Below are 15,484 nucleotides of genomic sequence, written 5' to 3' on the forward strand. Positions count from 1 at the left end.
CATTTCTTTTATTCAGCATGTTTTCACTATGTGTGTGCTGACCCAGCTGGATTGTACTGTGAGTGTTTTTCCTTTCACAAGCCACTTCAAACTGTTCATCACATTGTTGTGATGGACGATCAAGTTTTTCAGATCCTGATTTTAAATATCAATTGCTGCCACTTTTATGTCATTTGGCTTGTGAATAAAGTTCCTCAAAATTATCCTGCTGTTCTCTAATATTGTTCTTGGAAAAAAAAAAGAAAAAAAAAAAAAGGAGCTCTTGCATTTCTGAAATTGCTTTTGCTGAATCTGAGTCAAACCTGGCAAATTCCTGTGGAGCTGATCCGCTCTTTGCATTCAAAGCACCATATAATTCACTCACCGGCTGAAGGTTGGTGAAGAAGAATAACATAGTTACATCTCTGATTACACTATTGTTCTCATACTGCAGTGTGTCTCATAACTGTTTGTTTTTGTGTGGCCTACAGTAATGCTTTTTATGAGATATTGTTGGCCCGACTCAATGGAACCATCAAATCGGCCTGTACCCAACATTCATGTCCAGTATGTATATTTTGGGAAGCAGCAATCCTGCTGTAGCGAGGGTGGTGGTTACCTCGCATCAGTTTAAAATATGTTTTGATTTGACTGATCACAGCTTAAGATCCAAACACAGAACACTGACAGATTTAGGGTATTTTCAGTTTTGCAGTGAAAGGAAGTTCCCATGGCAGCGTCAGGTCATTAGGAGCAGTAACAATATTACAGCTTCAACCTAAAAAAATACAGTTTAACTCTTTTCTTTCTTTCTAAGACAAGACTCTCCTGGGATGGCTAAGAATAGACGATGAGAAATAGAAAAGCAGAGAGTTAATATCAAAATATTGGACCTCTTCACCTGCTGTTATTCTTATCCACGCACACATTGGCCACAGTCAAATGGAACGATTCATTCTCATCCACACCTCACAGCAGCATCACCTCTCAGTGCCTGCTTTAGGAAGGTAAAGTGTGGGCCCAGGTTTCTTTCATTTAATTTCCAATAAGGATATATCTCCCTTATCCTCGTTTACAGGATCATTTGTACAAAGGAATTGTAGTTTTATCTAGGTCATCCCAATAACACTTGACTATATTCTTACCTTGTGAGGGGTACAGTATGTGGGGATATTTCTCAGACTACGTGCTGCCATAATGGAATATTAAAATCATACTAACTGTATAGAAAACACCTAAAAGTGTAAGAGAATGTTATTTTTAATCTCATCTTTTCAGTCTGGGTCTACCAGTGAGATGACTGTGATAAAAAAAAAAAAGAAATCAGTGCACTTGATAATTTTCTTATCAAACTTTCCTCATGTCGTATATTTTCAGTGAGGTTTTGAAAAAGGAAATGCCTGCTGTGAGATTATTATGATCTGTAGCTCCACCTGAAGGTTGTACAATGCCATTTTTAGCTGTAACCTGCTGTGAAGGTACAGAGTTTACCTTATTTGCACCATATACTGTACATGACTTACTATCTCCTACATGTTATGTATTTGTGTGTATCCATCTGTCGGCCTGAGTGTGTTTGTTTGTCTGTTTGTCTCTTCCTCTGTGGTGGTAAAGTGTACTTGCAAAATGAATGGCCAAACTGGAAAGACATTCTTTGTGTGCATTTATTTTTCTAAGAAGAAGAACCGTACTTATGTTGGTAGCCTCACGACCTTTCATTTATCTCCACATTAAACATTACAAACCTATTTGAAACTTCCTCACAGTCTGTACAACTATACAGTTGTCTGAAATTGACAACTAATTTTTCTCAGCCTTTTGGCCAAATTCTGCTCTGTACTGAGTGCCATCTTGTTCAACAAACATTTGTTTGGAGGGAAGACACAATATCCTTTTTGAAGAATGCCATTAAAATGACGAACAATTCACTAACAGCAAACTACAAATGAGCAGTGAGAGCTGTTCTGTTCTATTTGTGTGGGAGCATTCCTCCACAGCTCTATCATTAATGTGTCCTGCCCCTGCTGATTTATTTGATTTACCTCCCTTGTTGACGCAGGATGATCTGATGATACAGTAAGTGAATGATAACTGGTTTCATCCCAGATAGGGAAGCTTTATTGCAGTAGAACAAAAAAAAAAAAAAAAAAGAAAGAACTTATCATCCTTGACACACAATGCAGTTTTAATTGGGGAACTTCAGCAGGTCCAGCATGACATCAACTCTTCTGTAGACAAGAATATCCGAGACATGTACATTTAATCAGAAAGGTCAAGAGTGCTGAAGTAACTGGTGTGACACCCCTGGGGCAGGTACATGTCTTTGTCAAGGGCAGTTTGAAGAGTTAGATAATGTTCTACTGTATTATAACACTTCCGTTCACAGTGGAACACATCCATCTGCCCTTGTTGTGTCCTACTGTCCTGGTCTGAAGATATCTGAAATTATATTTCATTAGATCACAGTGGAAAGAAGTCTCCTCTTCTTTTGATTCCTTACAAAAGCAACAATCCCGTTCAGCAGAGGGTTGAAACTGCTCCCTCAGAAGACGTCCAACCATAAATCTATGACTAATTACTTTAGTTTATAAAGACATACTGTACCAACTACCCTCCAATTAGCCAAACAATAAATGGTAATGTCTTGGCTGTCCATGTGGGCTTTTAACTCACTCACTGCGTCAAACTGGAGATGTGTGTATTCAACCAAAGTATTTTCTATTTTTCAGTGTATTTATAAAAACAAAGCCTGGTCCCATATGTTGTTATGTTAATTATAGAACAATTAGGACCTGCCTCAACTATCCCTCAAAATTAAGAGGCTGTCTCTTCACACCCACAGAATGGAGGAGGTGTGAATTTTGTGAAAGAAATGACAACACTAAAGGAGAAACAGAAAGCATGTTTGAAAAAAAACAACAACATACAACATACCATTAAACATCATTTTCAGGGGTGTTATGATTCTCCAAATCCCAGGTTCAGTTAAGACCTAGAACTTTTTGGTTTTTTATGAGTTCTCCAATCTCTGGGTTATAATTATCCATCTTGAGCTAATTAAACTTGCCAAACTTTTTTCCGCAGGCGTGATTAATTGATCATGATCAGACCAAAACTTTGTGGTTTTGTCTTCCAGTATTCCAACACAAGATCGTAGTCATTTGTATCGCACTTTCAGCTTTGGTTTTAAAATCATCAGACTTTTTTTTTTTTTTTTTTTCCCCCACAGCAAAATACTGTCCTCCAGCTGCATCTGATTTATTTATGCAGTCATTTCCCATTCAAGCACCTTTGTTGTATAGCAACAGAGAGACTGAAATATCATCTTTTTTTTTTATTCAAAACAACAAAACACATGCATTGTAACCTGGGAACTGGCACTGTAGCTGAGCTGCTACCGAAACGTTATGTCACGATGAAATGCGCCGGCATCTTGTGTGTTCAACAAACACTGTTTTGTGGTTGATCTCTTTCTGGAGCAAATTATATGAAATGCCAACTTTTTGTTTATCTATTCATGTATTTCACAGTATATTTCCCTCTTTTCGTCAGATTGTTAGTGTTCACATTAAGGGGAAATAAAAAGCCGAACCAGCTGTGGGAGCAGCTTCCTCTTGAAAGTAGGATTTTTTATGATTTGATTATTTTTGACAGAGTCCTCCTGTCCCAGTATAATCTATTTTTGCTGCACTGGGACATCACTTATCAAAAGTGAGAGCTACTGTATTACTTACTTTCTGTTTTATGGCTTAAATGAGGCAAAAATCAGTGGCAGTAGCGTGTGAGAAAGGTAAATAGTGTTTTTCATGTTTAAAAGTGTAGTATAGTAGCCACAGTGAGGCTGGCATAAGAGCTGAGGAGTGTACAGTGGAATTATAATCTAATTCTGCTGCACTGCACGCACATGTACTGGTCTGAGGTTTCTTGCCAATAAACAATGAATTTGCACATGTAGAACATCAGTGTAGAAAAATTCCACATAAGCCAGGAGGGATCATACAAATCTGAGTCATCCAATAAAAGGATTTTTGTATGTGTGCATCTTTGTCTTCCTATTCCTACATCTAAATGATGTTCAGCATGTCACACAACAGCAGCATTCAAGCTTTTCTAAAAAGATCTTCCAAATAGGAAGTGACTATGAAAACCTGAGGTTAAAAACATTTTTCTCCTGACAGCAATAATCACTGTGTTTTCATGCTTTGCCTGCAGTGTAGTGGTGTGTGTCAGTGAGTGTGTGCCTGCCTGTGGAAGAGGTGTTGGACGGGAGGTCAGCAATTTTATCAGTTCTACATTTAAAGAAAATTTGGTATGGAAAAATTACAAAAGAACACAAGTCTCTCAGTGAAAAGGTGCCAAAAAATTCTCCACAACTTTAAAGCGTTTGGACTGGCAGGCTTATTTGTATGGGTAAATGAAATGTGAGGCCAGGCGTGTCGCAATCCAAATGCACAACGTGGAAATAAATTCCCCAAGGCTGATCTACATAATAGTATTCGTAATGGGCCCAAAGGTTCTGTAACCAAAATAATTCTGTCAGACTGACTTCAGGCTTTGTGTTTCAAACTGAAAACACACAGCAGAAGATTCAAAAGAGGACAAAGGAAACAAAAGTCTCTGTTAGTCATCTGTGGTCTGTATAAGAGGCATCGTTCCCACTCCATCATGTGGATTTGTATTTTCTAGGTGAAAGTGTAGAACAGTATCAACCATAGAGCATTTATCTAATCGCTGCCTCTGTTATTTACACCTCCCTTGAGCTCAGTTTCTCCAAAAGTATTTGTCTATTATTGTCTAATATTTGTTTTATTCTCTCTATTAACTAAATTTGATTTTGAGTCCTTGGATGGTTGCACTACAGACACCGAGGTTCATGACAAAACATTTGTTAAACAGTTGTCTGACGCCAGATTGACTGTCTGTGGAGTGCCAATGGCAATAAGAATATGCCTATTCTTCCTATATATTGCCTATAGCACCTAGCTAAGGAAGGAATGTTGTAAATTTTACAATTTAATAGTTTTAGCCATAAAGACAGGAGATGGGACTGATTTAAAAAGATCTTGCCTTCAGTGATGGTTTTTTGTTGCATCTGTGCACCTCACTGACTGTCACACATCAAGTGCAGCAGCTGAGTCAGGCTAGCACACACTGCTCTCAACTACTCCTTCAGCAAAGGTTTGTGACTGATTGTCAGATCAGCTGTAGCCTTAAAGGCTTTAATCGCCTCAGCTGAACAACACATGAAGCTCGTTCTAGCTAACAACACAGGTTCCACAGTCTATAGGCAGAGGTATCAAGGACTTTTAGCGTGGGAGGTTTCCAGCATCCTAACAACAATTTAACCTTGTGACCAAAAGAAAGCTGCCTAATTTAAAGAACACACAACCTTTCCTTCTGCTTTATACATCTTTAATATGGCCTGCTGCTAAATACTTTGCAGCAGCTCAAGTCCATTAAATATGCATATACCTTGTTTCAACCCTGACAACAGAGTATCTCCACTGAGAATGAACCCTGCCTTCATGATTCAACTTTGCCTCCATCTATAATTAATGTCTTCTGTCTTTCATCACACTTTCACACTTTTTTTTTCTTAATTGAAACATAAAAAAACAACAAAAAAAACCCCAAATCCCTCAATATCTCTACTATTCATTACTGCTGCCGTGCTAAGCAGTGAAGACAGCCCCTGATTGACCATGTGTGCTGCTCATGTCATAGACAGAAATCAATAACACCTATTTTTTCGTGAACATGAAGTGCTACATGATAAGCTGTCCTAAGACATTAAGCATTAACTAACCTTTCAGTCAACCCGAATGCTCCCAGACACTTGGTTTAAATGGGTACTGATCCTTTGCTATGAACAGATTTGACCTTAGGCATAATTAGGCTAATAAAAGCATTAGATATGCTGTCAATATGATTTGCATAATGTGCAAAGGCAGTTTCATTCCTGAATGCAAACAGTGTCCAAGTGACTTAAAAATGCTGCAGTGACATTTCTCTGGGTCCTTTGTTCACACCTGTCAGGGGAAATGTGATGGAAGACGGCAGCTGCAGCTGCGGCTTCTGCCTCCAGTGAGTCCACCAACATCACCAAGACCCTGCTGGAGTCCGATACTCATCAAGTACACACATGCACAGGCTCACAGTATGAATTTCTGAAAATAGAGGAAAAGAATTTCACCTTGTCCTGACAGGATTAATTTCTTACTGCGTCAATTCCAACATAATCCATAGAGATCAGAGTGAGAATCGAAAGTGAATTGTCATTTCTCAGTTGCACAATCTGAGGTAACCAAGGAGAAAATAATGAAAAACACACGACTGCATTGCATTCAGATGAAAAAGCTTTTCAAAGACATGCAAATCAATTTCCTCACAGTATCTATTTTTGTGATAGTTCTCAAAAGAGGTGAAAAACAAAACAAATCATGACCTCGTAGTTACAGTCTTCAGCTGCAGCTCTGCTGCTGCCTCCAATAAGAAACCACAGGCTGTGAATTTGTGAGGCCAGCTTTGATGTGGCTCCACTTCACAGATTATTGATTATCTTGGTGATGTGTATCTCAGTGAAAATTACTTCAACACTGAAAGCCTTGTAATGAGTCGCTCTCACACCAGCACAGAGGTCAAAACTGTCAGGTTGTGTTGCTCTACAAAGGGCTAGAAAAGGCTCTCTCACTGGGCTCTTAAGTCTCATTTTTGGAAAATAATGCTTCTCATATTACGAGCATGCAGCATTGTAATGCTTAAGGTGCTAGAACTGCACATTTTCCATTTTCCCTTTGCAGTCCAGTTCTATGAGAGGAAACGCTGGCCTTTGTATGACCCACAGAAATATGACACTTTGAAAACCATCACCTCAGTTTTATTTCCGAAGCTTGCACTTTACTGAGGGCCTCTGTTGCTGGTGTGTTTTGTCATCATGGTGGGCATCCAAATGAGACCCAAACCTTGAGGAAAACTCTGCCTCACTTCTCTATGGCCAGTTGGTTTACCATTCCTTGCACCATTAGCTTTTATGATTGGTCCACCATTTGCATAACTGGTAGAGAGGGGAATGTGGACTTGAGTGATTAAAGACAGAATCTGAGGCTGTCCTATCCATTCAGGCATATGGTGTTATCAGGCTACACAGCAGATGTGGACCATATTACAACCAGTTATTTTATGGCTGTTGGGAAAACTTGAACGAGTGTAGCCCGTCTGCATAAAATTCTTAGAAACAGCACAACAGTGGGGCAAGGTGGCGCTTCTTGTCAACAACATTGCCGATCTTCAGGGGGGGAAAAATGCAGCTGACTGTCATGTAATTACAGCACCTGAGATTGACAGACAGAGGAAAACGAGAGACAGCAGGTGTTTCATTTTAGTGGTTATTTTCGGACTACGTACAGGATACATTGAGGGAATGGATGGCTGGCCCTCAGCGGGAACCAACCTTTTGCTGATTTTAATAGCAAATACCTTTGCCAGTGTTTATCCAACACTTGGGCTCAGAATGTTCAAATTATCAGTGAGAGGAAACAGATGGAGTGTGAAAGCAATGTTAAGATATCTCTTCTCATCAGTCTCAGCACAGGTAATGGGAAATAGTTCATGCGTGGTTTTTTGGGAAAGGTCTCGCCTCCCATCGCCTGGTGTAGTTGTGAAATCCGACTGAAAGCAGGATTTTCTTCTTTCCTCTCACATAAATATCTGGAAGGGGTTAGTCAAATTAGAATGTAATGGTAGGCGTTGTGTGAATATGGGATCAAATCCAGAGTTCAGCTGCATGCACCACAAATGGTGAAGCTGTCAGAGAATTCTGTCTCTGATTGAACTCTGAAACCAATTCCTGCAGACCCAGCTGCTTGAAAAAAGATGAAAAACAAACACACCAGAGCAACATAAAACAACAAAAGTTGAAAATAATTGTTCTATTAAAGGTGCTATATGTACGTTTTCTCTGCTGCTGAATGTGATTTCTTGCCAGGAGCAGTGGTGGTAAGGGTCACTTGAAAAGAGCTTCAGCCATTGTGTTTAGAGGCTATGAGACGCCCTCTGAGCAGCACTACTTCATCATGGCAGGATGGACGCTACAGTGACTCGCTATCTGAAAATGAAGAAGCTATCTGAAATCAAGAGCTCACTGAGTCAAAACTAGCTGGTTAGCATACAAACTTCAGTGGAAGAAAATAAGTGATAATAATAGAAGCAAAAAAAGGGTTTTCATTGGTGTCGCTTTCCACCATTGGAGACAGCTCTTGTTGAGTGAAGAAATTAAGTTTGATGCTGAACGTGGAATGTTTCTTCTCGACTGGTAAGTAAACAGCTATTAATGCTAACTTTGACTATGTCGCAATAGCAAAACCCTACATATAGCTCCTTTAATTTTGCTTGATTTATGTGACTTGAATAACTTGTGTGTACCCATTTGAAAACAGACACTGGTCTGTTTTGTGTCTTATATGAATTGAATTAAGATCAAAAGACCACTGGTTATTTGTTGCCTTCATGATTTCTTGCTTTAATCGATTAAAAGTGCAATTAGAGAGATTTTCACTACCCCACAGCACAAAAGACAGGAGCAAATTTGTGAGGCTGTAATATGGTCATTCATCAATACCAGTGATTCAGCCATTACTTTCCATACTTTGTAGCGCATATTGTTTTCTTCACCCTCTGCTCACATTTTCAGCCACTCAGTGACGAAGCCTGGCGCGACATGCAAGCTATGAGCATCACTGGAAATGTTTGTTCTCAAGGGAAAAAAAAAAAAAATCACAGTATTATATAGCATTTATCCATGAAAAACAAGACATTTGTATACTTATGTATTTGGTAGCTTATTTGTGGCTCGTAAACATTTGGCTTCATGAATTATGTTAACTGTTAATGCTGCACTGTTCCCATTACCGAATGCTTGTACTTAATTAGACCTCAGTCTAATGATCAGCCAAAAAATAAAAAATAAAATTCCTTCTTCCATTGTCAGAATGCAGCGTGGAGACTTCTTCTCTGCAACAAGAGTTGAGGTGAAGTTATTATTATGATTCTACTGAAAGACTACAGTCCTCAAGGCTAAAGGACATTTTGCCTCTCTGCAGCAGAATTCATCCTGCACACACTCTCTGCTAGCAGGACTCTCTGTTCCCCTGTAAAGAAATCCTCTTTATCTGAGGCATGTGGGGCTCGAGGCTCAGGCTGTCTCAGGGAAGATGAGAGTCACAGATTTTAAATTTACTTTGCAGAAAACTTGTGTAGTCAAACTTGCTAAAGCAAACATTCGGGTGTGATCATTTCCTGTGACGCTCGTCCGTCATGCAGAGAGATCAGTGGTCTCCTCAGCTCACGTTAATGCGAAGTGGAGAAGAACAAATGAGAGAGTACTGTCTGTTTAGGTAAAGAAGGGCGCTGTGCTTTCTTCTGGGCACCGAGCTCGGCTCTGCCTGCAGTGAGTGTAAATGTTCCAGGCTCCCTTGCTGCCACCACATACTGGCAGTAACTCCCGAGCCGCCCTGCCTGCTAACAGGATTAGCCCCTGAGCTCCACTTGTTTCAACAAAGTTATCAAGTTTAAAAACACAGTCTCCTGGTGCCTTTTTGTAACATCAAAGGATTGTTCTTCAACTTTGACAGTTTAATTAATAGGCCAAGTTTTGCACAGCATCCCTTGAGGCTTGCTCATCTTTTGACAGTTAAATACATTTAATATTTTTCTTAATAATCTGTTTTTTTTTGTGCTGGTGATCGACCACATGTTCACTCCATTTGAGAATTGAATAGATTAAAGATCTAAACAGGTGGTAGTGCATGTTTAACTAAATAAAGGCACATGGTGCAATATTACATTATCATATTGCATCAAATTAGCTTCAAATCTAATGAAATGTGACGTAGGGTGAGAATTGATGTGTGTCTAACATACTGTAGTTGCAGATGATCAAAAAACATATCCGTATTTAATAAGCAGTGTAATATAGATGTTCAAATCTACACAGTGTGGTATTAAAGTGAATATAAGTGAATATCTATCTGACAATATGTGTCATGGGAGTTTGAGATGCAGCGATTGAAAATATTTTTATAGAATATACAGTATATAAAACAAAACACAGAAAATAAACACAAAATATTCCCTTTATTTTTTTTTTCTACCTTAAGACTACACAGGGTAGCTCTAAGAGGTATCTACATTTGCATTTTATTTACAGCTTACTTTGATGTCTTCATATTTACATAGTCAAAGAGAAGCGCTAAAAACACAGTGTTGAGAACAAACCCAAACTCAAAATGAGTCCAAAACTTTAGAAAAAGATACAGTCTTATGACGCAACAGTTCTCAGTGCAATATTCCACAATGCAAATATCCTTCATTCATATTATGCTGAACATACATATTTTTTTGGAAACAAAACATCATCACTGAATCAACCAACAGCAGAGAAAAAAAACAAAAAAAAAACGTGTACCGTTTGCTTTAACGTTTGTACAGATTGAGACACTCAATCATGCTCCCACACACAAACAAGTTCATATGTTTGATGGAAAAAACGATAAGAAGGTCAAGAGTGTGCAGTGGCTAGGCATAGATCAAAAAGTACCAGAAGTCAAATCGATGTCACAATTTCCAAAATAGTCTCGACTCCTCTTGAGTTTTCACATAATGACATTTTTGAATGAGCAGATGTAAATTGTCCTTTGCAGTCTCTACTGAGGGGAGAGGGGGGCGGCACAGATATATGGGAGCTAGAATGTGTCCACGGGGGGTTATTTCCAAGGTTGGCGTGTATAGATGACCTTTAGTCTGTAAACAGGAACTAGTACATCTGCAGGTCTAATGCATTTCAACCAGCCATGGGACCAAGAGGAGCCCTATTCTGGAGTATGAAAGCACTTTCGATGCTGACCTGCAGGCAGCCCTTAGGGCAAAGGCAATTTGTATCTTTCATCTCACCCACAACACAATGCAAAGCCTATCTATCTCAGCAGCCAATATGTTAATGTAGTATATATATATCACTGATGAGATTGGTTTCTTAAGCCATCTTAAAAGTCTCATTTATTAAAAATATTTTCATCCCAAACTTTATCTGACTGGACATTGTGGTGAGGAATACTGACTTAAGCTCAATGATAAACAAACACTGCCTTTCATATGCAATTGAGATCCGTAAAATGTAGCTGGTCTAATAAAAAACACAGTAATTGATGTAACTAAACCACCTTTCATAGTTTATTTCATTTGTTGAAACACCCTTAAGTATTGTTCAAGTACAACAATTAACAATAAAAGGGACAATAGTTCACATTTTTTTTTTAATTCACATTTGTTATACTGTTAATTCATATAGCTATTTATAAAACAAAACTAAAATGTAATTCAAAAACCATTCCTGTAAAATACCTTTTGTTGTTTAATACACACATTAATCCACAGTATTTTTGTTGGCTCCTCACTATTTTCATTTTTGAGTTGTTTGACCACAGTCAAATAAAAAGGACAGTTCATTCTATGTTTTGATGTTCTTCCTTGGATAAAAACAATCCAGTTAAAAAGAAAATACACACAAAATAAAAAAAAAAAAGTGACCTCATATCCCTTTGTTGGCTTCACCATACAATTTAAGCATGATTAAGCAGGTTTGCTAATTTTGTAGTTCATAAAGAAGGCCTTTGACGTGCACTGTCAGGGTGCACTGAAGCCTTCCAAGCTAAGACCACAGATGAGTATCAAGCCTCCTGTTAAAAAATTACAAGACATCAAACAAATGAAGGTGCCCTGACAAGTACAGCTAGTGTTTTGATGAAGGGCTCTACCGCCAACAGAAATCTCTCACATTATTTATGGATGACTGGGGCTATGAGGGTTTCAAGTATAAAAAAGAAGTGATTAAAAGAGAAGGAATCTCCTTGGCTGAGGCGCAGAAAAGGCAGAATGGAGCAAGCTTGTGAATAACAATCTGCAAGTCTGGCAGCAGAGTGAGCCACTGAACATAATGCATTACCAATACTCCTCTTGGATTCCTTTGAACAGAATCACCAACAGGGACGAGGAAATGGAGTCACGAAAATAAGTCACAGACATCGCAAATTTTCATCCTCTAGCAGCCGCACTTGAAGGGCAAAGACTGTTAAAGAATCTTCAAAAGGAGAAGGGCACTCTTCCATTAATACAGTGCAACTGATTGCAACGATGTTTTTTTCTTCTTTACAGTATATTAAAAACCAAGTTGAGCACAGTCAAAGAAAAAAAAAAGTGGTCATGTACACAACTGTCTTTGGCAAGAAGTCCCATGTCCTACATCTGAGTCTGTCACTGCAGAGCCTCGTGTTCATGTCACCTTCGGCCCATTTCGCTCTGTCTCATGAAATGAATGTTGTTGACACTGTCTGCCAGCTCAGGGTATTGGTCAACCGAAACCACGTAGTATCCATCGTAGCCCTGCACCTTCCCTGAGCCCAGGAGTTGCTGTTTCTCTCCCTCAGTCCAGGTTCGCGAGCCCTCCTCTCCATCCCTCAGTCTCTGGCGCTCCCGGGCCCAAGCCTGGGAGACAGCTCTCTGACGGGCCAGCTCCAACACGCGAGCTTTCTCCTCGTCCACACTGCTGCCGTATCGTGTATTCAGACACAGGGCGCCATACTGTAGCTGAATGTCAGTAATGCGCCTAGTCCTGCCATTGAGAACTGTGTTGACCTGAGACACCGTCACATTGACACCGGTCTCTAGAGTGCGGCGCCCCACTGTCATGCCAATGAGGGACAGGTCTCCCTCCACCGAGCCCAGTTTGACAAAGTAGTGGGTGTCTATTCCCGCGATAGTAAAGTGGAGGTCCTCAAGGTAGAACGCGTCGTTCAGAACTGCAGCCATGCGGCGCCCATCCTCGTTGGCTAAACTGATGATGTCAGTGCCGATGCGACCGTCTCGGATTGCAAACTTCACCCCCTTCCCGAAGATGGAGCCACCAGAAGCAAAGATTTTCTTGCTCTCGCTTTGAGGACATCCGGCACTTTTGGCTCTGTAGATCTGGCCAAAACGCTCCAGCTTCACAAAGGCCTTCAGCTGCCTCTGAACTTCACACTGAACACCCAGCAAAGACTGCAAAACAAAGACAATACTGTTTAGTCCGCAGCCCACACAGCATCTACATACACAGTAAAATATCTTCCGTTTGTTCTCTGAGGATGAAATTAATTTACGCAATATCACTTTGTTGCTTGTTTGAAGAATATTTACCAAATATTCACTTCTGATTGCCTCAGACCTTTTTTATAACCTTCATCCTGATCCTGCTCTGAATGGGGACTAAGCAGGAGTGTCTGCTTTAAGATGCTGCTGTTTTTCAAAAATGAGATTCCTACTGCTTCATTTAACACTTCAAACGTTTTCAGTTCAATGCTAAGCCATTCTTTTTATGGTGACGCTTGGGACTGAATGAGAATGATTCAACACTTTTTGTAAAAAGTGTATTAATGTGATGGAAATCAAAATAAATAAAAACTAAAATCTAATGTATGGTTACAGTCATACACATGTATACAAATAATGATGTAATTACATCCATTATCAATGGCAAACTACAAACTCTGATGATGCTTTTATGCTTTGACTGTATCACGCAGTCAAGGTAGGGGCAGAGGTGTTTCTCAGCAAATGCAAATCTCTCTGATCATTTGTGACAGGCATGATATTTTGAAAAAGGGTGAAATTACTGTCTTCTGACAGCCATGCTGTGCTAAATATGAAACAGGGATCTGTTGGTAACTCATGTATATATCTCCTTCCTTAGGGATCAAAGCTTTGTATAGATACCACATTCCCTTCAGACAAAATTAATACTTTGTCCTAATACTACTTGACAAGAGTCCTCCTCAGGAAGAAAGAGAGATGTTAAAATGAGGGAAGTGAGAAGAAATGGAAGCTGGCCAACACACAGTGAGACAGTTGCCTGAGCAGATCTGAGCAGCAACAAAAAGGCCCCTTAAACACTGCGCCTTCTTGCCATCGCCCAAGATAAGACGCTGTGAGCGTCCTGAGGAGTTTTTGTCAACCAGTCACATTCAAAGTCTTCCTGACAGTTTCTTATTCCGTCTCTGTGCCTCCATTGGAGGGAGGCTACAGGCTGGGGGACTGGGTGGGGTTGAGAAGTGGGGAACAGTGACCAGCATGTCCGCCCACTCTTTGATGTGACACGGCATCAGATCTAGCATGAAGGAGGAAACATATGACAGGGAGGTTACAGCTGTGCTGTTGGGGCCCTCAGGAGCGACGGCCTGGGGGGACACTTCACACCATGCCACTCCATGTTTGTTTACTGTGCCAACAGTGTGACCCGGTCAGCTGTCCCAGGGGCGCTAGGAGGAAAGGGGGCAATGTCCTCCACTTTACTGAAACAGCCTCCTGGGACCCTCCCAGAGAAGCATCATTCACATAGCATGGGGTGGAAGCAGCCTCCAGCACAAGCCAGAATGAGAGATCAAGCCTTGTGCAGCACAAACCTCATCTGTCTGGCCCCTCACGGCATTTTTCAATCTGGGTGCGGATTCAGCAGCATGGCGAAATAGGGGCTTAAATGAAAAGAGATAGAAAGGCAGGCATACTTTTCTCCAATATAAAATAAAGTGCCAAGCGCACAGGATATATACCATGTGTAGTTTTAAATCTATATTTATGCTTCAAAGAACCCTACATTTAATTAGGCTGGCCTGACCATCTGCGGTGAGGATCAACATGGCATTAACCAGCTCAGAACACCATTTCTGAGGCAGGAATTCCAGATAAGAATATCATGCCTTGGCTTGTACATGGGGTAAAGACTAATTATCTCAATCTATCCTTACATATCATTTACAGTAAGGCTACATACTTCAGAGGCGTTCCTCACAAACATGAGCAAAACCTTCAAATCTAGGCTAACTTTGCTATTTAAAGCCTCCATTAAAGGATTTTTAGATTTATCACAGTCCATCATGGATATTACTGAACATAAACTTCAAAGGCTGGGTGTGCAGATGAAGAAATAGCTTTCAATGATATTATAACCAAAATGGATCAACTTTTATTTAGTGGTTCTGCGTGAAGCAACATTAACAAACTGAATATAGATCCATATATAACAAATTTAATTTTAGCATAACAGAGTGCCTCTAAGAAACTGAACACAATACAACCTGATGTCTCTGTTTGCTGTGGTGGAGTCACTCTCTAAAATTATGGTAAACTTTAAAAACAGAACCTGACACATCACTCAGATTTCCTCAGCAATTAAACTTATCGCATCAATTTGAAAAAAGGCTGAAGTTTCCTGCTGATCATAATTTTCATTTGAAAATATTGATTAAATAGTGACCACTGATGCAGTCAGGATTCCAACTGTATGTCTGGAAAAAAAGAGCGTTGCATTTATTCTTTCTAATCTACAACACATTTCCATCATATCTGCTCTCAAAGATTTGAAATGGAAATTGCTGGGATGTCTTTGGATTAAATTAGATATTTTCTCTGTTGCAGCTCC

General features: G+C 39.9%; 1 protein-coding gene across 10 annotated transcripts in view; it reads right to left on the reverse strand.

Moving 5' to 3' along the window:
* Positions 1 to 10,090: 10,090 nt before the first annotated feature.
* The window catches only part of tenm4 (teneurin transmembrane protein 4), a 150,701-nt gene continuing 145,307 nt past the window's right edge, over positions 10,091 to 15,484 (reverse strand). For all 10 annotated transcript variants that reach the window (XM_071496278.1, XM_071496275.1, XM_071496274.1 and 7 more), the window contains one exon: positions 10,091 to 13,068. In XM_071496278.1, the coding sequence (XP_071352379.1) occupies positions 12,310 to 13,068 (759 nt within the window). In that variant the 3' untranslated portion in view covers positions 10,091 to 12,309. The remainder of the gene's footprint in view (positions 13,069 to 15,484) is intronic.

Source organism: Trachinotus anak, unplaced genomic scaffold (assembly GCF_046630095.1).
Source record: "Trachinotus anak isolate AG129_WGS33_773 ecotype Australia unplaced genomic scaffold, CSIRO_AGI_Tana_v1 ptg000014l, whole genome shotgun sequence".
NCBI lineage: Eukaryota > Metazoa > Chordata > Actinopteri > Carangiformes > Carangidae > Trachinotus > Trachinotus anak.